Below are 24,470 nucleotides of genomic sequence, written 5' to 3' on the forward strand. Positions count from 1 at the left end.
TGTCAGAGCAGAATCTGGAGAAACAAAGGAAGCTGGACTAGGTCAAGAGGAGAGAGCAGCCCAAGCCAGCCAGACGGAGGTGCTGATAAGAAAGGAGAGGGTACTGGCATGTGCGTGCCTTTAGGAAAAGCAGACTCATGAACTACAACTGAGCCGTAGCTTAGAGCCAGGACAGAGAAAGATAATCCAGTTTATGTAGAGACTCAGAAGAAACCTAGGACTGAGGAAAAGTAATCTCTAATACATCTTCTCTGGTCCCCTTTGGAAGGCCAATTTCTGACATACCTTAGAGAAAAAGGCTTCAGAAACTTTCCTGATCTCTTCATTTGCAGAGAATGCCAATCTCTGATATCCTGCTCTCTTAAACCCCTCCCAAACTCTTAGGCACATAAAGAAGCTATCTTACAATTCTGGTTCGTTTACTTTGTAAGTAGTAGTACATCTGGAAATACACTGAAGTGCCTCTTGGCTGGCAGAGTAAGTCAGCACCACAGTCATAGTGCTGATCAGTCAGCATGACCACTAGAGAGATGACTACTAGAATAATCAGAAGGACATTGTGTTCCTCTGCCTAGGGAAATTGTGAAGGTTCTCAAAGAGAGCTTGGGTTGGATTTCAAACAATGGGGAACCACCACCCACAACAACACAACAAATGATAATGATGGTGGTGATGATGGTGGTGGTGACGATGGTGGTGATGATGATGAACTACTAGGCAAAACTAGGGAGGATGAAGGAGAAGTAGGAGCCAAAGCATGCAAGTGAGCCCAGGGAGAAACCTCACATGACTAGAGCAGAAACAATGAGAAGGCAAGGGAAAAGTCAAGAAAGTTTAAAGGTCAAGCACTCAGGACCTCACAGACTGAAATAAGGAATTTGAGCTTCACTGTGAAGGTAACTGGGAGCCACCACATGTCATCAAATAGAAGAGCAAACTGACCAGATTTATAGTCTAGGTTTGGGGGAACAATGAATAGATAGATCCTCAAGGACCAAGAGACACTCATGGGAGAAGAAGCAATAGTGAAGTTAAACAAGAACTTACGTGCATCTAGGCTACTGGGCATGAGATGACAGCTTACAGATGCAGTTCTGAGAGGTATGTTCAAGAGAACATCTGGATAACCAGGTGTGGAATGTGGAGGAATAGTCAACAACAATAACAACAACAAGAAAAACCCAGCAACCCAGTGAGTAATAAAGTCCCTGAGAAGAACACAGATGAACCAAGCTGCACATGACGGAGTATACTGGATATGACTACCACTCACACACATAGAAACAATGCCCTCCTTCCTTCTTTCTTAGGAGCTATGGTGGTTTGAATGAGAATGCCCCCCCCCCATAGGTTCATACATTTGAAGGTTTTGGTCCCAGTCACTGTGGTCTTGTTGGAGAAGGGATGTCACTGGGGGCAGGCTCTGGGGTTTAAAAAGTCCACACCAGCCCCAGTTTTCTCTGCTTTGCCTGCTGTCTGCAGACAGGGTGTGAGCGCTCAGTTACTGCTATGCCTGCCTCCTGCCATGTTTTTCATGAAGCCAAGGACTAAACCTCATGAGCAAGTCCCCGATTAAATGCTTTCTTTTGTAACCTATCTTTGTCCTGGTGTCTCTTTGCAGCCATAGAACTAAGATACATGTTACACCAATCCTCTAGTTCTTTCAATCCTCTCAATGATATATTATCTATAGAAACTGAGAGTGTCAATAAGCTAACTGATGTGTCATCTTCTTGTTGATTTGTTTATATAACCAAGACTTACAAGGTGCTTTCTGGTGTGAGAGACTGAAAGAGATAGGCTGCAAGGCTCCTACTCTTGAGTTCAGAACAAAAGAAACAGACAAGACATAAACAGCTAAACAACACAGTAAGTGCAGGGACTGAAAAGACTATAGTGACCATACTGTAAGACTGGCTGAATATTAACTATGGACTCTGTTCTAAGTACATGTAAAAGTTTAATTTGCTTAACCCTGAGTGTAACTTTTATGGTAGGTAAGTTCCACTGGCCCCATTTTACAGAGGCCCCAAACTAAGATGGAGAAAACCCAAGAGGTTGTAAAAACAGTCAGTGTTCAGTCTAAGGAACCTAGCACTAGAGACCTGTTCCTAATTGTCATACTGGAACCGGTCCCCGTGTGATGCTCTTACCCCAGCCTTCCCTTTGACCACTCCAGAAACGGTAAGGAAGCAGGAGGCAATGAAGGCAGGGCTGCTCTCAACAATACCATCAGGAAAAGTGACTGTGGTGATCGACAGGCAGTTCCATCAATGTCAGAAAGGAGAGCACTCTACACAGACCATGGCAGCCTTACATGCCCTATAAACAGGTGAGCAAAGCTGTAAAGAGTGAGCTACAGAGCATGGAGAAGGAAGACAGGTACACAGAACTTATGCAGACTCTGGGTTTATTTATTTTATTTTTTTAAAGATACTGGCCAGTTTAAGGCAAGACATTTAAGCAACTTGATTTATACTCTACAATTTCTGAGTATAGCAGAAAGTGAATTATGCAGAGAACACAGGGACAGAGTAGTAGCACAGAAATTTGAAATTAGGTAGCCTGTCTTTGGACCTAAGCTGATAACCACTATACTCTGTGCCTCAACCTCCAAAACGTTGTACATCTGTCTTCATATTCTAATAAGTGAGGTGACTCAACAGCTCAGGACAACAGCAGCTTCTTGGCCGTAACTGATGACAGGAAAAATGTCTGCCTATTATGGTCTGACTGTGAATGTCCCATTAGGGACATTTTCAGTGAGTTCCCCATGGAAGGTGGAGGGGCATCTGGCTGGAAGCAGATGCTAGGACTTTAAAGGTGATAACCGTTGCTGGTTCTTCACTGGTCTAGCCATTTCCTGGGCTATGCCACCTGAACAGTGGTTGCTTCAAGGTCTGATACCTCAAATCAACTTCTCCCATGTCTTCCAGATTTGAATGGTTGAAAGTTTTCTGAAACAGTAAGCTAAAAAAAAAAGCCTTTCTTCATTTTAATTATTTCTGTTGGGTACTGTGAGCACAGCATATGAAAAGAATATGGAAAATCATTACCAAGATCGGGCCACGGCTACAATCACATAAGCCAGATCATTTTGTTCTTAGCTCTTTGGAAGTGGTTTGTGGGGAAAGGTAGACCGGTTTGGAGGGAGACGTGGCTTAAGGAGTCTTCAAAGCCTCTTAAGTAGAGCATAATTGGAGACTCCAGAGGGAATTCTGAAGACCAGAATGCTGATAGAAATACTGATAGTAAAGACTGCATGTGAAGTTTCAGAAGGAAACAAAGATTAGAAGCGATTAAACTGGGGCCCAGCCGTATAATGTTCTGACACAGAATTTATCTACATTTTGACTATGTCCTGAAACGTAGTGAGACTTAATAGTCTAATTTTCTTGTCATAGAAAGTTTCTAAGTAGCACAGTATTCAGGCTGTGAAATGGCTACTGCATGTGCTGGAGAGATGGCTCAGTGTTTAAGAACATGAGCTCTTGGAGAGTACTGGAGTTCAGTTCTTAACGTCTACACTGGGTAGCTCACAGCTGCCTCTAACTCCTCTGGACTCTGTGAGCACCCACACTTACAAGTACAGATACCTACAGATACCTACACACGCGCGCACACACACACACACGTTTTATAGTGAGAACCAAGAGCAAAAATGGAGGGTATTAAAACCATGCAGGTTGGCAAGGAAAGATACAAGATCTGAGTTACTGCTCTAGACAATAACTGAGCTTAGTAGCACACTTAGTCGCACACTTTGCATTGGGACAACAGGAGAGATGAGCTGTTACCCTTCCTATTCAGAGTCCCAGGGTGTAAAACTGCAAAACCATTTAGAATTCATTTACAACGAGCAAGCTGAAGGGGCCTCTTGATAGATGAAGGCCACCTAGTGAAATGCTTTTCCGTGTTTAGCCATACAGGCAGAGACAACTGCATATGTGAAGAGGCCACACTACTTAACTTGGCAACGGCTTGGTGTTGTTCATATGATACTATTTTACAGTCATATAGAGTACGAGAGTTACAGAGCTGAAGGCTTGTACCCAGATGTCATAGAAACCATACTTGAGGCTTGGTAGTGTATAGTGTTGGGTTCTGTACAGGGAGACCCTGAGCATACTGTGAGTCAAGCTTTCAGGTGAAGTCCAAGTTGCAGTGGAGATCCAGGATTTTAGAGATGTAGAAAAATTGTGGAATGGGTATGAGAAAGCTTTAGTGGAGCTAGGCCAAGACAGGCCACAAGTGGCAGGGCCATAGCCCAATGGGGCTCAGATGATGCCACCATATCTTGGAGCTACTGGACTGAATGCTTGTACAGCTTCCATCTAATCTTCCTTTGCTACTCTACAGTTCCTCCCATTTGGGAAGAAAATGTTTATTCATTTTATGTTGGAGTATGGAACTTTTATTTTGATTTTACAAGAGCTCACAACTAAGAGATCTTGTTTCAGAACTCTGAATTAAAGTGAAGGATGGAGAAATGTATACTTTAAGATTAGATATTATTAGATGAGATTAGATAAGATTAGACAGAGGCCCAAAGATAGAGCAGAAAGATAAACGATTACTTAGACTTCCATTATAAAAGATAAAGCCATGTCACTTGAAACCAATATAAAAGCTCCAGTTCTCCTTGATTTCAACAGGGGGACTCAGCCTCAGATTATTATGAGAACTCTGTCTCAGTGTGCTTATATCTGGACACAAGGTATTCAGGGGGTAATTACAGTTAAACTAGGTCACAACGGTGAGACCAAGCCTGCAGACTAGTATTTTTAGGAGAAGAGAGAAACCCTTTCATTCTTCTCTCATTACCATTTGAAGCTATAATAAGAAAAGTTGCTGTGGGTGTGTCAGAAGTGAGCACGTGTCAGAAGAGAGCACGTGTCAGAAGAGAGCACGTGTCAGAAGTGAGCACGTGTCAGAAGTGAGCACGTGTCAGAAAGAGAGCATGTGTCAGAAGAGAGCACGTGTCAGAAGTGAGCATGCCAGACCTTGTTCTCAGCTTCTGCACTTGTGAAAAATAAACCTATTATTTAAGACGTAAGTCAAACTGTAAATGTATTTTGTTATGGAAGCCTGAGATGACTAAAACACCTTCTAATTCTTTTTTACTTTAGAATCTAATTTAAAGTGCAGTCTTAACAGTCTGCTCAGGTCGTGGGATATATCAGAGAACACCACCTTACGTATAAGAGTAAGAAGTATTCCTTTACACTTAACCAACTAAATAGGGAAAAAAATTAAATGGTTAAGGCACTTCTTATGCAGAGAAGGAAATGAATGGCTGATTTCTGTATTTTGCATTTATTTTTAAATTCTTAAAATTTTATATTTGTTTCTGCACAGACAGAAGTACTCTGCAGTGCACTGGATTTTAAGTATTTTCAGCTGGGATCAGCTTCTCTCTGAATTCCACCAGGATTTACCGATACAGAGTAAACAAGGCTATAAATCACATGCAATGCATTTAATACTCAATGCTTTGCAAATTGATCTGGAATAGGGGTCAGCTCAAATCCCTGTTCAAGTGAGAATGTTCCCCTCCCATGAACAGGAGAAGGACAGAAGTTGAAGATGCGAATGCCGCAGTGATACTGGACTCAGATGTGTGGCTGCTTCTTTGCAAGTAGACGGGAGGCCAGATTTCCTCAGGTGAGTCTCCAGTTAGTTATCTGGTGGAAGTCATGGATATTTAAAAGCACACATTTTGTGGCTGGCACTGAATTTGAAATCTGGTGGGCAACTTTTCAAGAAATAAAAGCTACAAACAAAATAGCTTTCGTTCCATTCAGCATGCTGTGGGAAAGGGCTAATGGAAGAGCATTACTGTGACTGGCAGGGCAAGCTGCCAATAACAAGGATTCAAGCCCACATAAAAGCAACAATTTCTTAGTTTATTTCACTAATTTGTCAAAGCAGGACATTATTTGGCAGGAAAGAAAAACAGGGCTGGAGAGGGCGGGAGAAGGGAGCACTTAAGAGTAAAACTTAGACTTTTTAAACTACTGGTTTGTAACCTCCCTTTGTGTAAGCAGGGTTTTCTTTTACCATTTTCTAAACCACACTACTTCCCACACGGGCTGCTGCTTTTCTGGTTGTCTACACTTCATGATTTGCTTTTGTCGTCTTACAATGGAACAGTGTCTACGGGTCAGCCGTGAGGAAATGATGACATTCTGATGCACAGCCTTCAAAGAGACTGCACACTTTACAGCCATACTGTCCCTCATCTGCCTATTTCCTCTGGGTGGTGGAGTGGGGTGAAGGCTCCAAAGATGCTCTCCCCTCTTTTCTGTCTTCACCCCTTAACTCCTAACTCCTCCTTACCTAGATAAACAAATTAAATGCTAACTAGGTCAAAGCTTACAACTTTGTATCTTCTGAAACAGAGTGAAGACTCTATGTCATAAAAGAATTCGCTTCACTGCAGTTTCAAATAATCAGCCCAAGATTTGGTGACAAAACCTCATTCTATTTCGGGGCAAGGCTTTTCCTACGGTTGCTAAGCACTCAGAGTCTGGGGCAGTAGCCTGAGGTCCGAAGCTCCTTGACCACTCACTCCTGGGCAACTGAGTCCAGTGAACCTCTCTCTGCGCCTCCAGCCTCTCACTTCTCAGGGGTAACCGGTTACATCCTCCAGTCCCAGGCATAGAACACAGCACACGACCAAGATGTTACCCAACAGCTCAGGGGCCCTGCGCTGTCTCAGTATTCATCGGTTCTATTAAATAGTTACGTAAAGCCAAGCGAAGACGCACTTGTCTTAGGAAACATAGAGCAGGATTTCTATACAGGAGAGGCAGAAAAGAGCAAGGAATGAGCTCCTTGCTACTCAGTTAGCCCCAGCTGAATCTGAGACTTGCACTTGATGCTCAGAAACATTCAGTTTTCCTAAGTGGAGGGTCGAATGGGTCCGCTCCAGAGTCAGTTTAGAGGCACTGACGAGCCATGGCCTCCCTCTGTGAGATACATACTTTTGGGGAGATCTGTTGTCAACTTCAGCCTTCAGCCGCAAATTCTCCCTCAGCAGGCCACCATTTTCCAACTTCAATTTTTTATTTGCCTGAAAAAAAATTAAAAAGAATCAAGGCCAAATTAACACAAAAGTATCTTGTAAAAATTATGACATGAGCTGTGTGTGTTCTTATAGGAGTAACAGAAAACCAAATATTAAACACAGCCCTCAGAAATGTAAAATCACCAGTGCATAGTGTGAAACTACAAGTGCCACAGGTATTTAAAACCAACACTCCCCAGGCTGTCTAAGTCCTGTGCCCAGGGAGATAAAGCTCTATTAGTCAGCTAGATCAAAGTCTAGCTAACTGCTAATGGCAAATATATGTGATTCTTTTTTCTATTTGACTGTAACTGAATACTCTAAACAAGGCAAGATTATACCATAAGCAAGTATTTACAAACTAATGCTAAAGAGTTAACTCTTAGTTAAAAACATGTCTGTAGTAATAAATCTAACATGAGTAAGCTAATGATGTTCTTTTAGAAGATCTTTCTTATTCTCGGTCTTCCAAGTTCTGATACACTTAAAATTTAGGCAATATATTCTGGTTGGTTAGTTCCACCAATTGTCCCTTGACATACATATGTAAGAAAAAAATCCTTCCAGCATGGCTTTTTCTCCCTTGATTTTTATAGTATCTAAAAATTACTAGAACACACTCAGGATCTCACCTGGAATATAAAACTGTCACAAAAAGAAGGGAGGGAAGTTAGAAGCTCAGGATCACAGGTACAGCCTGAAATAGGTAATACTCTCAGTTTTTAAAATTTTCTTAAAAGCTCCTTTATTTAAAATCCTATTACTATGTTGGTATATTACTAACAAAAGTTAAACTCTATATATTAATCACTAAACTAACTTACCCAGCAAGAAAAATAGCTAGAACATTATGTTTACAGTTAATGAGTTGTAGAATTACTATTAGGAAAAAAGAAAGAGTAACTAGAAGTTTTAAAAGTACATGTTTTAAAAACTTTGACCAGTGCTTTTGGTTAACTTCCATAATGTATTAGGTTCCTACTTACATACAATTGTGCCTCAACAGTCACAAGACAAGGAGTGTGGAAAACACTCACTTGCAGCCTATACCCTTCCTTAAACTGACCAGGTTACTTTTGAGCTGGTTAATTAGACTCATACAGGTTCACTGTGGGCTCTGAGCACTTGTTCACCTTCACAGATGCACACAAACCAGGATGGTGGAGGGTTAATTCCTTAAGTGACTGACAGACACCATTACTGCCCCCTGAAGATACAAGGAAAGCCATTGACTTCCTCATATGTACAGTGAATTACGCTTTCAGGCACAGCACCATAACAGGAGGCACTTAGTGAATGGTTTCTGATCATAACAACAAGCTTAAATTAGAACCCACTTGATTTCCTCCCTGCCCCACGTCTCCAAGACAGGTATTCAGGCCTCTCACTCGTCCCACGCTTTTTAGTATTTCTCATTATAGGTTGGGTAGCTTCTAACTATTAGAAGTAAATGATGGCTACAGAAAGTAGAGTCTTGCCTGCTGACAGCACCTGGAAATATCCAAGACTTTCATTCTTGTGCATGCTTAGCCCTGACTGGTAATGATGGCTCATGGCTCCCAACGCGCCTGAGTCCAAGAAGCATCAGAAGCCGATTTGTTCACACCAAGTCGCACTTCACTGAGTTGCTTGTATTCCTGCATCTGACTTATTATAATTACCTGTAATTCATATCTGATCTTGTCTCTGTAGACCGTGCTTTTCTATTCATTTATAGTCTATTGTCTAATCTACTCCAAGGGATTCTGATGTCTTAGCATGGCTGTAACTATTGGATGTAAAATGACTGTATTTCTACATAATCTTCTTTTCATATATTCTATATAGTAACACTAGAAGGCCAGAGTGGACTTGCATACAGCTTCATAAGCAGTGTCTCTGCCAAAACTGTGGTATCTACGGCAGACCACACACAACTTGCTGGTGGCTCAAGGAAAGGCATGGCCGCCACAGGAGAAACGACAGGTTGATAATAGCGCAGCTCCTTTGAGTCCCTCTAGTTTGTCTTACCTTTTAACAAAGATAACAGGCTTACACTGAGGCTGGCTGCCAATACACAAACGAACCACACACTTCATCATAAAGATGCAGTGAAGTATGTACGTAGTTTCTTTTTGTTGTTGTTGTTCCTGAAAGCAGTTTCCCTCTTACTTTCATACTGGCCTTTTATGACCCACACAGCATTTGTTCTGTATATGGAAGATGGTTTACACTGAGTTGAGGATGTTTCTTTCCTACTTAACCTCATGGCAGATATGAGAGCTAATACTCAGTGGTTCTTCTGTAAAATATCATATGGAGTCCATTAACGACTTCATGGCTCAGGCTGCAGTAATTCAGAACAAGAATAGCATCTTAAGGCAATACAGATAGGTTAAAAGGGCAGCTGCAGAAATGAGTGCCGTAAAACTGTATGCAGTTAGCACTACTGTACTGCAGGGCAGATAATCCTGACGTCAAGCCAAATGCTGGTCTTTGTCCAGAAAGCAATGCCTGCCACTACTCTAGTACTAACAGCATGCATCTCCCTCCTTGCTAGATTTAAAGCAATCCTAAGAGTACTCTTTTCCCTAACTAATGCTCTCTTTATCTTGTGGGATGGGTAGACAAACAGGAAAACGAGTCAGCCTCATCTAGCACGTGACTCTTCTGTGTAAGTGGTCTAAAGTAGGTCCTCACAGTTTTCTCAGTAGTCAGTAAATGTTTAATATGTACTCAGTCAGCTTTCAAAATAAGACAGTGCTAGTGCTAGAAAAGATCTGGTTAAAACCTTTTGTCAGCAGAGTACAGTGGGCCACACCAGTAATCCTAACACTGAGGCAGGAGGGTGGCTAGTTTGAGGCCAGCTTGGGCTCCATATCTAGGTCCAGACAAGCCTGGGCTATATAGTAAGAACTTGCCTCAAAACTCAAGCAAACACGTGTTTCTTTGCTAAGTAGTAATGGATCATGATTGTTAATGCACATAAGGCAGAGAGCACAGAGAAGGGGAGCTCCCTGTCCTTTCGACAGACACAGCTCCTCCACTTTGGTGTGGAGGCAACTACTGTATCTGCAGTTATAGTCACAGATGCATCCACCCCATGCTTCCTGGCCGCTAATGACAGCTAACGAGAATCCGTCCTCCTGCTGCATACCAATAATTACCCACGGCTCAGTCCTGCTCTCGCAAACTAGCTAATGGTGAGTCAGGCGGCTATTTATACTTGTGAAAGTGCTTAAAATATTATAGAACTAAAAATAATCACAATTGATTCCCCTCCCCAGACTACAACTTACCTCTTTTAACTTATCCACATCATCTTTAACTTTTTCATATATTTCATTGGCTGTTCTGAGTTTTTTCTTCCATTCTACTACTGATTCTGGGTCAATTTTACTTGGATTATCGGCCATTGGATGTTTGTCTTCGTTTTGACTGCCCTGCATCAAGGCTAAAGGATCCAGAATGGTCTTGATCTGTGACTCCAAGCTGAGATTTTTACTTTTAAGTTCTTCTACCTCTTTCTGCAAACAATCTATTTCATCCTAAAAAAGTGCAGAAGTCAATAATCAGATACAGATGAATGGCTTGTACATGCTAAGCCAGACTCGATTTGTTCTTGACTATTACACTCAAATTTTTATAAATACATGGGGATTTATATATAGTAAAAGTTTTGTTCAATTTAGATTTTTTTAAAGATTTATTCATTTATTATATATAAGTACACTGTAGCTGTCTTCAGACACACCAGAAGAGGGCATCCGATCCCATTACAGATGGTTGTGAGCCACCATGTGGTTGCTGGGAATTGAACTCAGGACCTCTGGAAGAGCAGTCGGGGCTCTTAACTACTGAGCCATCTCTCCAGCCCCCTCAATTTAGATTCTTAAAATGTATGTTGACCCTCACAAACATTGGCACAACACTTACTTAAAATGCTTACATTTTAATTCACAGACAGCTCTGGTTTAAAAAAAAAAGTTACAATCCTTTAATTTTGTGTAAGGTTTCATCAAGAAACTATGAAAAAACATGAATTTCAATAAAAAGTAGATTCCAATTCATAAGGAACATTTCAAGCATGTTAATTACTTTATAGAGAGAAATTTTAAAGTGTTGGTCAAAAGAGTCAATCAGAATTTTGTTTGATATTTTTCTTTTTGCTTCTATATCTGAAGTAGAAATAAAATCCTTCCTCTTTTCATCCCAGATTAATACCAACAGTGGGTCTTCAACCACTAGTCAGAGCTATTCCAAAATCTGCTATTCTACTCTGGAGCTGCTGTTCTTGAATGCAATTGCAAATATTTGGGATAGATTCTTCTGTGTAATACCATTTATGCATCTATAATGAACACAGCACCTTAATCTGAGACTTAAAGAGTCTATCAGAAAATAAAATCTAAGTTACTCCAAATGTCAGGGCTTGTCTGAATGCCCGCCCCATCTCCTGCTGAAATGCAGCTGCCATTGTGCCATTAAAGGGGGCGTACAACTAGAGCGCCGTGTTCTCTGTAGTCCTGTCTGTCCTTGAACTCAGTAGGTAGACCTGGGATTCCCAGAGACCTGCCTGCGCCTTCCTCCCAAGCACTGGAGTTGAGGGTGTGTGCCACTCCACCCAGCATAAGCAGCTGTGCTCTTTAAACTGATACAGTGGTGAATAAACACGCATGCATTTACACACTCGTCACTGTGGAAAGCACATGCAGGGAAGAACATTTACTCCATCACTTATACTCCAGCAGAAAAAAAAGCTGTCTGAGGCAACTGAGGTAGCTCACAACAAGCTGTAACTCCAGTTCCAGGGGACACAACCCCCTCTCCTGGCCTTGAGCACCTGGTACTCAACTGGTGCATAGGCACACATGCAAACAAAACATACGCAAAGACAAGAAGCATAAATTAAAAATTAATTCTAAAGAAAAGAAAGAAAAAAGTTTTCCATTCCTTTCTTTTCTCTGAAATCCTAGTCTCTCATTCTTTACTTAAATAAAATCATTCCTCTATTTAAAAGAGAAAAGGGAGAATTAATCAAATCTGTGTAGACTGGCACTGCAGGCTTCAGACCGGGCATGGTGGTGAACGTGTGTAATCTGAGCACTTAGAGAGCAGAGGCAGGAGAATCACAAGGCCCTCAAAAACCAAACAATCCCTGATGCCAACCCAGTCCCCCAAGAAAGGACCTGAGGGGACCCACACAGTTTCCTAGTTCTTGGCTCTCGCTGTGCAGACACTTAGAGCAGCCCTACCTCCAGCTCCTGAGGGGACCTCGAGCAAGGCGGCGCGGGCACACTCACCTCATACTCCCTGTGGAGCAACTCCAGCCGGGTCCTGCGCAGGTGCCTTCTCACAGTGTGGCTCAGCATGGGCTCGCTCTCACTGGTTCCTCCTGCACAGGAAAATCTCACTGTGGCTTTGTTTGGGCACAATGGACATCAGCCCTTTTCTTTTCTCATACTGTGTTACAAAGCTTCCCCGATAACCCCAGAAATAAAGTTTACACGAGTGAGGTTGGAGCGCTGGTCCAGTTAAAGATAATGTGGAGCCAATTAAGGTTTAAAAACATTAATGCCAAATTAGGCCGTGAGAGGAGTTTCAAACAGGAGCGGAAGCAGCACATTCAGACTCGGGGTGTTCTGCTTTTACTTCAGGGGCTACACTTCTGTTTTTCCTTAGTAAACATTAAACAGGAGTCTGTAAGTAGCCATAGGTGGACAATATGTTTCAGAAAACTTCATAAGTAGTTGTAGTGATCTAAAATTAGGGGGAATTGTCTGTCTGTGATAGAAATGGAAAGAAAGATTCCTGATTGAGTGCAAAAGACAGGGACTTTGGGGTCATTTGGGCCTTTCCCTTCCTTAACCCTGAGGAGACTCCATTAGCCAGCAGTCTAAGAAATACCTTCAGGAAAACATATTGCACTTGCATCACAGCATAACAAAGTCAATGGAAGAAAGGGCTACGTAGGGCTAAGTTACCAATCTTGAATATAGCAAACCTAAAAACAACTGTTAAACAAGAAAGCCAATCACTATATTTATATTTAAACAGACTATACAAGATTGGTGTGTGTGTGTACACACACACACACCAACCAGGAAATTAAAACAAGAACAAGTCTGGGTACTGGTGACACAACTGTCACAGGTTTTGATGACCAGTTACAATGGACTGACTCTCAGCATTAGCTTTGTACCCTGACTTGTAAGAAACACATTCAATATGAATTATTTCAGAGAGTTCTGAACTAATCCTGGGCTTACTGCCTTTGTAGTTAGCAGGATTATAGCAAACAAACAAACAAACAAACCAAAATAAAACAAACCAAAAAAACCAAAAAAACAAACAAAACAAAAAACAAAAAACCCAAACCACCAAAATAAACCAATGGCTTTAAAGCTATTCTTTTTCAGGATGGACTTTGCAAATACAAGGATGATGGACTACATCAGAGATGGTTACTTCAGAGTTCATTAATATTATTTAGATAGAAATGAATGGAGCAGGAAGAGCTGTGGTGAAAGGCCAAGAGAAAACACTAAGTCACTTAATCGTCAATTTTACACAAAGGCCTGACTCCTTAAGTAGATCTGCACGGAGAGAGTTTAGCCCCATTGGCAGCAACATAGCAGAGAACGAGCCTCCTGCCCGACTTCACCACTGTGGCCTGACAGAAGCTTTGGAGCCAACTTTGATCCCAAAGCCCTGCTCAGTCCTTTGCTCTTGCTCTTGGTCATGTATCTTTCTATTTTCATCACAAACAGTTATTTAAGAAAATCTCCCCTATTTTTAAATTACTACAACTCATTCTTAAAATTTCTGTAAGATGGGCTGGAGAGATGGCTCAGCCATTAAATGCTACACTCAGAACCAAAACTATGATTTTATTGAAAAATGTTGTGTATCTACAGCTAATTAAACTCACTTTTAATATTTGCTAAAGAACAACAAAATGGTAGCTCCTGAAGTATAAAGAAAACACCCAGAGTCTCTCTGACTGTGCTGTTTCTAGCTCTTGTTTCAAGCTCCTCTCATCTATCCTAACATGGCACTAAGCTCCTTTTTAAAACCTTAAGTAGCTTCACATTGTCCTTCACTGGACCTGACTCTCCAATCTGACTATCCCAATTTTGTGTCTCCCTTACAGCACAGCCCACACACCACCCCCCAAGCAGCATTCATGGAGTATACATTGGGGTACACCACTCGTACACTCAAAACCTAAAGGTCACCCACTTCACCAAGTGGCTCTCAGAGTCCCTCATCTTCTTTCCTACACCCCCTGAGCTTCTACTTTCCCTCTCCCCTCCTCAGCTTCTGGGACTTTAAACCATTAATATTTCTGTTCTCATGCAGTCTCTAATATAAGCTGCATGTTACCTAAGGGTTATTTCAGAAGCCTTCACAGTCTACTGCACTAGATACGCTCTCTCTTTCATATATTCACATATTCACATATATATGTATAAATGAACTCACTATATACAATCACTAATAAACCCAATATGATATAATATTGATCTGTAAAAATGAGAATTTCTATCAGCCTTCTCCCAAACCTATCTTAAATCTATTCTTATGCACATATAAAATAGTTGCATACCAATAATCTCTTTGCATGGGTTTTCAGTAGTGATGGGGACTCTGCAGGCTGGACATTGGCTGTTGTTCTTCAACCACAGGTCGATACAAATGGAACAAAACACATGGTTGTTGGTGCACACAACAGGCTGACGTACCTTTGAAAAAGGAAACATCACTTTTAGTAGAAGACAACTGTAATAACTGGATTCCCAATGTGTGTGTGTGTGTGTGTGTGTGTGTGTGTGTGTGTGTGTGTGTGTATGAGAAGGGAACACTTAGGATTAAAAAAGATGCTTCTCCTGATGACACTGTTTCTCTATACCAGAGAAGCTTGCAGACAGAGCTGGTCATGGAGAATGCAACCTTGACCTGACGTGCTTACTATGTATTTAACATTTATAATCAAGATAGAAAATGCTTTCTATTCACTGAGTCTGGGACGATTTCTTTTTAGCCTATTTCTGTTTAGGATGGCAGGATCATTACTGATCCCGTCTGATGCCTGAATTCTTCAGTGCATCCCCCTACATCATGAAGCACCAACCTAAGAAGCATTACACACAACTGCTCTGATTTCAGTGTGCGTGGTCATCACTTAATTCACAATATAATGAAATTGGGGTATTAGGACCTGTGTTGGGAGAAGCAGGTAGTGAGTGAGACGAGTCTTTGTAAGAACTTAGTAGTTTCCACATGAGCTGGCTGATATGAAAGACCAAATCTGGCCCTCTCCCTAGTTTCTTGTCTCCTACTTTACCATATAACTTCTTTTCTTTCTCCCCTACCCCCTTTCTCTCTTCTCTTTACATGACTGGAAATTCAGGTCTACTGTGTTTATGGATGTTCTAATTTTATCTTCTGTTCATAAAATGTACTAAGAGCACTACGCTTCCACATACCAGGAAGACATTAGCTTATTTATTCTATAGTCCCTTCTTCCAGTAGTGAAAAGTTATTTCCTTGGACACTAGTGATTTTCCTGGTGCTGTGAAGAAGAATGGCCCCCAGAGGCTCATATATTTTAATTCTTTGTTACCAGGGAGTGAAACTGTCTAAAGGGATTTGGAGGTGTGGCTTTGTTGGAAGAGGTATGCCACTGGACTTTGGGGTGTCAAGCCAGGCCTAGTCTGTCTCTGTCTGTCTGGATCAGAAGGTAGTTCTCAATCACTCCTCCAGAACCATGCCTGCCATGCCTCTATAGAAGTCAATATTGAAGACAGAAAACCTTAACATTATATAATGGGATCAAGATGCCTCACTTTATAAGAAACGATATAAATGCAACCCGTGAAACAATTAAAAGCAGTAAGAATTTTCTGTGTTTGGTTATGCACAAAAGGTTAAAGAGAGCCCCAATCTAGAGGTTGGTTTACATCAAACAGACACTGGTTGGCATATTATTTACTAAAGTGTCAATGTCAGGAGAAACAAGTTTTATATGTGGTGAAAATACAAGTAATGTTTTGGTCATGGGATGTTTCTTACATCATTGAAGTGTAAGCCTAGCATTAGGAGGATTTGAGCTTCACTGGCATAAAAGACAACAGCATCTTAAAACACAGGACTAGAACAGATTCCCGGGACAGGCAAAATGGTTAGAGGAAAAGAGCACTTAGAAAGTACAAAAGGGGCATCTAGAAAAGGAAGCTGAGAACAGGGCCTGTTGTATCAGGAAGGAGGACAGGGTGGCTGTCAGAGGAATCAAAACAAAGAAGTTTCTCGGTAGGAGGCAGCTCAGAAGATGCTGGTGAGATGATTGAGGCAAGGGATACAAAGTTACAGTTTGGATCCTGAGTATTCCCCAAAGGTCCGAATGCTGAAGGCTTTATCCTCCCCTGTGGACCCTAAGAAGTCACTTGTGGTGTGCCCTTGGTGGTTACTGGGACCCGCCTTCCCTTCCTACTCTTAGCCTCCTAGCCGAAGAGCAGGTTCCTCTACCATGAATGCCTCTTAGGATGTTCCATGTTTGCCAGAAGTAGGAAGTAAAATGAATAGCTGCTGCATATAACATTCACAGTGCAGGAAGGGCTACATCTTTGCCAACTACATACTCTTTTTTCTTTTAATGCTCATTTTGTATCTTGCTTAGAAAATTCATTATTTTCACTTTCCCCATTAGACTTAGTCTTTGTATCTAATTACAGCACCTGGTACATTGCTTTGAAAGATGGTAGGATTAATAAAAGTAAATTTTGATATGGCAAATTAAAAAGTGAGATAATGCTGCCAAACCTGTCTTCTTAAGCAGAAGATCTATGGTCAAACAGTAAGGAAAAAGTTTTACCTTTCTACTCATTGTACCTAAATGATACATAAAAACAACTGCAGGTAGACCACTTCCTCTGGCTGCTTGGGGCCATCAACAATGCAGAATCATTTGTGGTGTTGGAACCTGCTATTATTGTCTCTGTGTAGGAGGTTTAGAAGCTAACCAGTCCACTTCCCTGGGCAGACTGCTTATCAGGTGATGCTTTGCAGAGGGCAGTGTGATGTTAGCTTTGAGACCCTCCGAATAAGAAGGTATTAAGGAGAAAAATCAGTGCAAGAATAGACTATCCCAATGCAAAAGAGGAGCTTCAGAAGTGTACAAACTGGTGATATAATGGCACAGGGTGCTAAGAAAAAGATGGGCAATGCATGGAAAATGCAGCTTCACCATGGGAAGCCCCAGCAAGCTAAGAGCCCCAGAGGAAAGAAACCGTCAGCTGTGGTAAAGAGAGCTAAGCGTGGCAGGCAGGCCCACTTAGCTTCATAGGCCATCAGGTGGGCAGGTTCTCCCACTTCCCCCAAACGCCCCAGGTTATAAGTCCTTCTCTGGGGCATCGAGGTTCAATCTGAAAGGTGCATCCCAAATGCAATGGGAGGGGAGCTGGAAGGATGTGGACGCTTGGTTCTTGGCTGGAGCAGCAGAGCTTTCCGAATCTACAACAGGGAAAGGCAAACAGGAGAGCCCGGGCTGGGAGCTACTAACTGAGGGAGTATCCTCAGTGGGAAGAAAGTGCTGCACAGCAAAAGGGAATAACCAGTCAAGAAGATATAGTGCGCGCGCGCGCATGTGTGTACATATATATACACATATACATATATATGCAGATTGTATTGAACAAATGCTTCAGAGAGTTACACTAAGTCATCAACCAAGTAGAATGAATACCTAAGAATATTTCATCCAATAGAAACAGAATACATAGTCTTCTTAGCTCATGTAACCACCATTAAAATACAAGACATTCTAGATCACAGAGAAAAATTTAAATGCGAAACTATAGAAATGATCTTTTGAATTTCGTCAGCTAAGAGTGAAATAAAACTAGACATCATAGACAACAGAAGCTAAAACTACACAAATACTTGGGAGACTGAAATACACATTTTTGATAACCAGTTGGTCACTAAGGAGTAAGTGTGGATATTTAAAATTTTATGGAAGCAAATTAAAATTAAAAACACAACTTCCCAGAACTTTTGTTATATAATCAATGATAAAACTTCCTAAGACCAAAGTTTACAGCAATGAGTGCTCACACTGGAAAAGAGATCTTAAGTAAATAACATAATGATGTACATTGAACCATAAAATTAAGAACAAGGCAACCAGAAATAATAAAGACTATGGCAAAAATGAATGAAATGGAGACTAAAGAACAATAAGTGAAATCAGACAAAAGGTGGTTCTTGAGAACCACCTCTAAGACAACCTCTTAGCCAAATTAGAAAATTACAAAAGCAAATTTCAAATTATAAAGTAGCAAAAGATTATTTTACAGTTGGGGATCACCACAACACAAGGAACTGTATTAAAGGGCCACAGCCATAGAGGTTTGATGGATCACATGTGTCTGTAAGTCCAGTTCCAGAGAACCAGACCTCTGTAGGCACGGCTATACACACGGTGCACACAACAAGCAAAACATCCATACATATAAATTTAGAAAAAAATCTAAAAACACATTAAGAAGATCATATATCATGACCAAGTTGATTTCAGCTTAGGGAGGCAAAGCTGGATCAATATATACAATAAATAAGAAATTAAGTTAAAGATTAAAAAAAAAAAACACATAACATCAAAAAAAAAAAACATGAAAAAAAACCTTGACAAAGTTCACTATCCTTTCACAATAAAAGTGACAAACTAGGAATAAAAAAAAAACATATTTCAAGATCATAAACCTATTCATAGGGCTGGAGAGACAGCTCAGTGATTAAGAGCCCCGACTGCTCTTCCAGAGGTCCTGAGTTCAATTCCCAGCAACCACATGGTGGCTCACAACCATCTGTAATGGGATCTGATGCCCTCTTCTGGTGTATCTGAAGACAGCTACAGTGTACTTGTATATGAAAAATAAATAAATCTTAAAAAAAAAAGCCTATTCATAGATTTATAGGCAATACATTTGAGGAAAAGCTGAAAACATTTCCTCCAAAATCACAAAGGAGACAAAAGTGCTCACTCTGTCCTCTCTTACTATACTGCTTACAGGCCTCAGCTAGAGCAGTGAGATGATCCTCAAGAAGAGCACAGCTCAGAGCATCCCTGTGTGCACATCATGTGGTCCCAGATTTAAAAGACCTTATAGACTCCACCAGAAGATTCTTAGCTCTGATAAACAGCCTCATCTCAGCAATAGGACGAAAAATCAACACCTGCTAATCAGTAGCACTCCTGTATACTAACAATGAACTCTGACTGGAAAGAAATCAGGAGAAATCCTCTTCTTCACAGTAGCTTCAAAAAGAAAATACTTCAGGGTAAATCTAACCATGAAGGTGAAAGGTCACAGTAAGAACTTGAAGACACAAATGAAATAAATTGCACAAGTTACTAGATGATGGGATCGCCCATGTTAATGGTCAGGAAAAACATTGAAAATGGCTAAATTATAGAAAGGAATCTAAAAATCCAATGCAATCCCCATCAAAATATCAACATCAACATTTTTCACAGAACTAAGAATTAACACTCTGGAGCTACAGAGATGGTTCAGCAGTTGAGCAAACAGAGATCTTGCAAAGGATCATGGTTCAGTTTCTAACACCCACATCAAGTAGCTCACAGCTCTAACTCCACCTCGGGGGGATTTAATACCTTCTTCTGGACTCCCTGGGCATCAGGCCACACCTATCTACAGCCCTCACAAATGTTCTCATAATTTTAAATCTTAAAATTCACTTGAAACCACAAAAGACCTTCAGTACTTAAGCAATCCTAAACAGAAAGAACAGAGTATCATAATATCTGACGTTTCAAATTGGACTACAGAGCTATAGTAACAATAACTATATGGTACTGGCACAAACACACAGGGAAACCACTGGCATAGAATAGAGGACCCAGACAGTTGTACCCACCTAATTTTCTTTTACTTTCTTAATATGTGACATAACCTTATTTGTAATTATTCTCTAGGACAACATAATTTTAATGATTAAAAACGCATGTTCTTACTCTACTACTACTACTACTACTACTTCTGTTACTATAAAAGTTACTACTATATTATCGCTCAGATGAAACACCACAACCAAGGCAACCGAAAGTATGTAATTGAGGGCTTCCTTAGAGTTTCAGAGGGTTACTCCACAAACATCATGGTGAAGAACACAAGGGATTTTGAAACTTCCAAGTTCACCCCCACTGACAAGGCCACATCTTCTAATCAGCCATCTAATCTCAACAATGGTGTCAAAAGCACCCCTGGTGCTGGGAAAACTGGATATCCACATGTAGATGAATCATACTAAACCCATGCTCTACTCTAGTAAACAACATCAATTCAAAGTCAATCAGGGACATGAGAATTTGAAAATGCTGGAGAAAAATATAAGAAATATATTTAAAAATAGGCACAAATGCAAATAAGTCTGAACAGCAAAGGAAAGAATCAGAGAGTGAAGAGTGAAGAGATGTTACAGACAGGAAAAATATCTTTGCTAATTATCATCAGACCAGGCTTTAAGAGCCAGAATACATAAAGAATTGGGAAAACTACACAGCAAAAAAGCCAACTCATCCAATCAGTCAATGGGCCAATGAACTGACACGATAGTTCTTAAAACTAAAAACGAGACCTACCTGTGATTCAGATAGACCACCGGTGTACATAGCAGGAGTCTAAGTACACACTACAGAGATACCTGTGATTCAGATAGACCACCGGTGTACATAGCAGGATTCTAAGTACACACTACAGAGATACCTGTGATTCAGATAGACCACCGGTGTACACAGCAGGAGTCTAAGTACACACTACAGAGATACCTGTGATTCAGATAGACCATCGGTGTACACAGCAGGAGTCTAAGTACACACTACAGAGATACCTGTGATTCAGATAGACCACCGGTGTACACAGCAGGATTCTAAGTACACACTACAGAGATACCTGTGATTCAGATAGACCACCGGTGTACATAGCAGGATTCTAAGTACACACTACAGAGATACCTGTGATTCAGATAGACCACCGGTGTACATAGCAGGATTCTAAGTACACACTACAGAGATACCTGCGATTCAGATAGACCACCGGTGTACATAGCAGGATTCTAAGTACACACTACAGAGATACCTGCGATTCAGATAGACCACCGGTGTACATAGCAGGATTCTAAGTACACACTACAGAGATACCTGTGATTCAGATAGACCACCGGTGTACACAGCAGGAGTCTAAGTACACACTACAGAGATACCTGTGATTCAGATAGACCATCGGTGTACACAGCAGGAGTCTAAGTACACACTACAGAGATACCTGTGATTCAGATAGACCACCGGTGTACACAGCAGGATTCTAAGTACACACTACAGAGATACCTGTGATTCAGATAGACCACCGGTGTACATAGCAGGATTCTAAGTACACACTACAGAGATACCTGTGATTCAGATAGACCACCGGTGTACATAGCAGGATTCTAAGTACACACTACAGAGATACCTGCGATTCAGATAGACCACCGGTGTACATAGCAGGATTCTAAGTACACACTACAGAGATACCTGCGATTCAGATAGACCACCGGTGTACATAGCAGGATTCTAAGTACACACTACAGAGATACCTGCGATTCAGATAGACCACCGGTGTACATAGCAGGATTCTAAGTACACACTACAGAGATACCTGCGATTCAGATAGACCACCGGTGTACATAGCAGGAGTCTAAGTACACACTACAGAGACACTTGCACTTCCATATTCACTGCTGCAATATTCATAATGGCTAAGGTATGGGACCAACTCAGATGTCCATTAACAAGAAAATGGATAAAGAGGATACTTATACAAAACAGCATCTTACTCAGCTATAATTAAAAAAAAAATGAAGTCGCATCTTGCAGCAAAATAGATGGAACTGGACATCATTTTGCTAGGAGAAAGAAGCAAGAATCAAATACCAATTGTGTTCTTTCATATGTGTAATCTAGACAAATTTATGTCTGTATAGGTAATAAAAATAGAAAGGAGACAAAGAAAAGTGGGGGAAAGACCTTAATAGGGAGGGGAGCTTATAGAATACACACATGGCACAAAAGCAGGAGGGACTATGTGGGGAGAAGAGAGTCAGTGGGAAATGAAGAAATACATACGAAATCTATTACTTTGGATATTATGGTGGTTTGAAAGGTTTGTAGGTTCACATAATTAAACACTTTGTCCCTGGTTACTGGCACTGTGTTTGGGGAACTTTTGTGTTAGAAATTATGGAACCTTTTAAGAAGTAGAGCCTCGCTAAAGGAAATATGACTGGAGGCTGACTCTTTGCTTCCTGTTTATGGTTGAGTATGGGATCTCTCAGCTTCCTGATCTGGCCATCTGCTGCCACGATGGTCTCTCCCTCTAGAACCATAAGCCAAAATAAACTTGTCCATCCCATGGTCACTTTTGGTCATGGTGTTTTAGCACAGCAGCAAAAAGTAGCTAATACACAAATTGGTACCAGGAGACATGGGGTGTCTATAAGCAGACATTAAAAGACCTTCCTAAGGCTAGAAGACATCACTGACAAGGGTAATGTGGACTGTGGAGGGCTGGCTCGAGAGATTTCAGAGAACAAGGCCACTATCAGAAGCTAGACTAGAGAGCATCACTGTGATGTTCTGACAAAACTAGACCTGCCTTCTTCCTATGCCCTAAGAACTTGCCTAGAGTTAAATAAAAAGGAGATCTCCTTGGCAGAGGAAATTTCAAGATGGCATAATAGTAGGTCTATGGTATAGTTATTACTAATAATTCATAATTTTACAATAAAAAGAACACGTGGGCACAAAGAAATTCTAAAAACGGATAGTTTACAGGGAAAAGTTACAGCCAAGGCTTGTGCTGAAAATGAGGCAGCAACTGTTAAAGTATCAGTAAGAAGTTGCCTCCCACTCTGCACTGAACAGTAAGAACAGAGCTCTGAAGGCAGGACTCCACTAGCTAGGCTTCCAACATAAAAAGGGAGAAAGCCTAAGGGGTGGCTTGCTCCTAGAAAGCAACTGCTTCAACAGACAAAAGCTGCTGCTAATGTGGTTAAGGGGGTTGAACATCTATCCCAAGTTGGCAGCCAAACTCGGTGGTATCTTCTATGTGGTACTTACTGCCTCTGGAGGCACAGAGAGATGTAAGAGTAAGGGAGCTCTTCCTCTATGGTTTCCGTGAACACTGAGGCCAGACAACACACAGTAGGGAAGCTGAGAGGGCTAAAGGCTGAGAGATCATTGTGTAGGAAGAACCCACGATATTGAAGATATCCAAACCACAAGACATCTGACAAGGAGAGCTGCAACAGGGACCAGCCCAAGAGAGATTTATGTTGCAGGCAGCAAAGCTGGAGAGGGGAGCCATCTAAGCCCCTTGGTACTAAACTCTCAGACACTGTACACAGAGCTACAAGACTTTGTGTACTGCTGGGTGTTGGTCCAGTGTTTCCTCACTATGCCCCATTCCTCTCTTTTGAGATGGGAATGTATAGTCTATTTCACCTTACATTGGAAACATGTATTTTTTTTAAATATTATTTTACAGAGGAGTCTGTAAAGAGACTACATAGTTAAGAGATTACCTTGAGTCTCAGAAGAGACTTTAGATATATTTTTGAAACACTATTGAGATAGCAAAAGGCCATTAGGACTTTAAAAGTTGCTGTAAACTCATTTGTGTCCAGGCACGGCCATGAGTCTATTGAAAACAAGGAGCGGAATGTGGTTTGAATGAGAAATGTCCCCATAAACTTGGGTATGTGGCTACTTGGACCAGGATAGCCACAGTATACTGGGAAGATGAAGAAAACTTTAAGAAGGCAGCCTTACTGGAGGAGGTACATCACCAGGAGGCTTTGAGAATGTCTCACCTCACCTCCAGTTCACTTTCTCTCTCTGCCTTCGCTGCAGTCTCTGCTATCACGCCTTTTCCACCATTATGAACTTTCCTTCTAGAACCATAAAGCAACATAGTCTCTCTCTCTCTCTCTCTCTCTCTCTCTCTCTCTCTCCTCTTCTTCCTCCTCCTCCTCTTCCTCCTCCTCCTCCTCCTCCTCCTCCTCCTCCTCCTCCTCCTCCTCCTCCTCTCTGCCAGTCAAACAGCAACAAAAAGTAACTAATATAAACACTAACTTAAAAGTAAGTTCGATTGGACTGGAGAGATGGCTCAGCAGTTAAGAGCACTGACTACCTTTCCAGAAATCCTGAGTTCAAATCCCCTCAACCACATGGTGGCTCATAACCATCTGTAATGGGATCCAATGGCTTCCTCTGGTGTGTCTGAAGAGAGTGCGACAGTGTTCTCACATAGGATAAATAAATCTTTATATTAAAAAAAACAACAACCCCACCCCATGGCCT

At 41.3% G+C, this 24,470-nt stretch overlaps 1 protein-coding gene across 2 annotated transcripts in view; it reads right to left on the reverse strand.

The window, feature by feature from the left end:
• The window catches only part of Obi1 (ORC ubiquitin ligase 1), a 39,321-nt gene that overhangs the window by 12,427 nt on the left and 2,424 nt on the right, over positions 1–24,470 (reverse strand). For both annotated transcript variants that reach the window (XM_039093537.2, NM_001108389.1), the window contains exons 2-5: positions 14,658–14,793; positions 12,352–12,443; positions 10,348–10,596; positions 6,987–7,075 (exon numbers count right to left, since the gene is read on the reverse strand). In XM_039093537.2, the coding sequence (XP_038949465.1) occupies positions 6,987–7,075; positions 10,348–10,596; positions 12,352–12,420 (407 nt within the window). In that variant the 5' untranslated portion in view covers positions 12,421–12,443; positions 14,658–14,793. The remainder of the gene's footprint in view (positions 1–6,986; positions 7,076–10,347; positions 10,597–12,351; positions 12,444–14,657; positions 14,794–24,470) is intronic.

Source organism: Rattus norvegicus, chromosome 15 (genome assembly GCF_036323735.1).
Source record: "Rattus norvegicus strain BN/NHsdMcwi chromosome 15, GRCr8, whole genome shotgun sequence".
Lineage (NCBI taxonomy): Eukaryota > Metazoa > Chordata > Mammalia > Rodentia > Muridae > Rattus > Rattus norvegicus.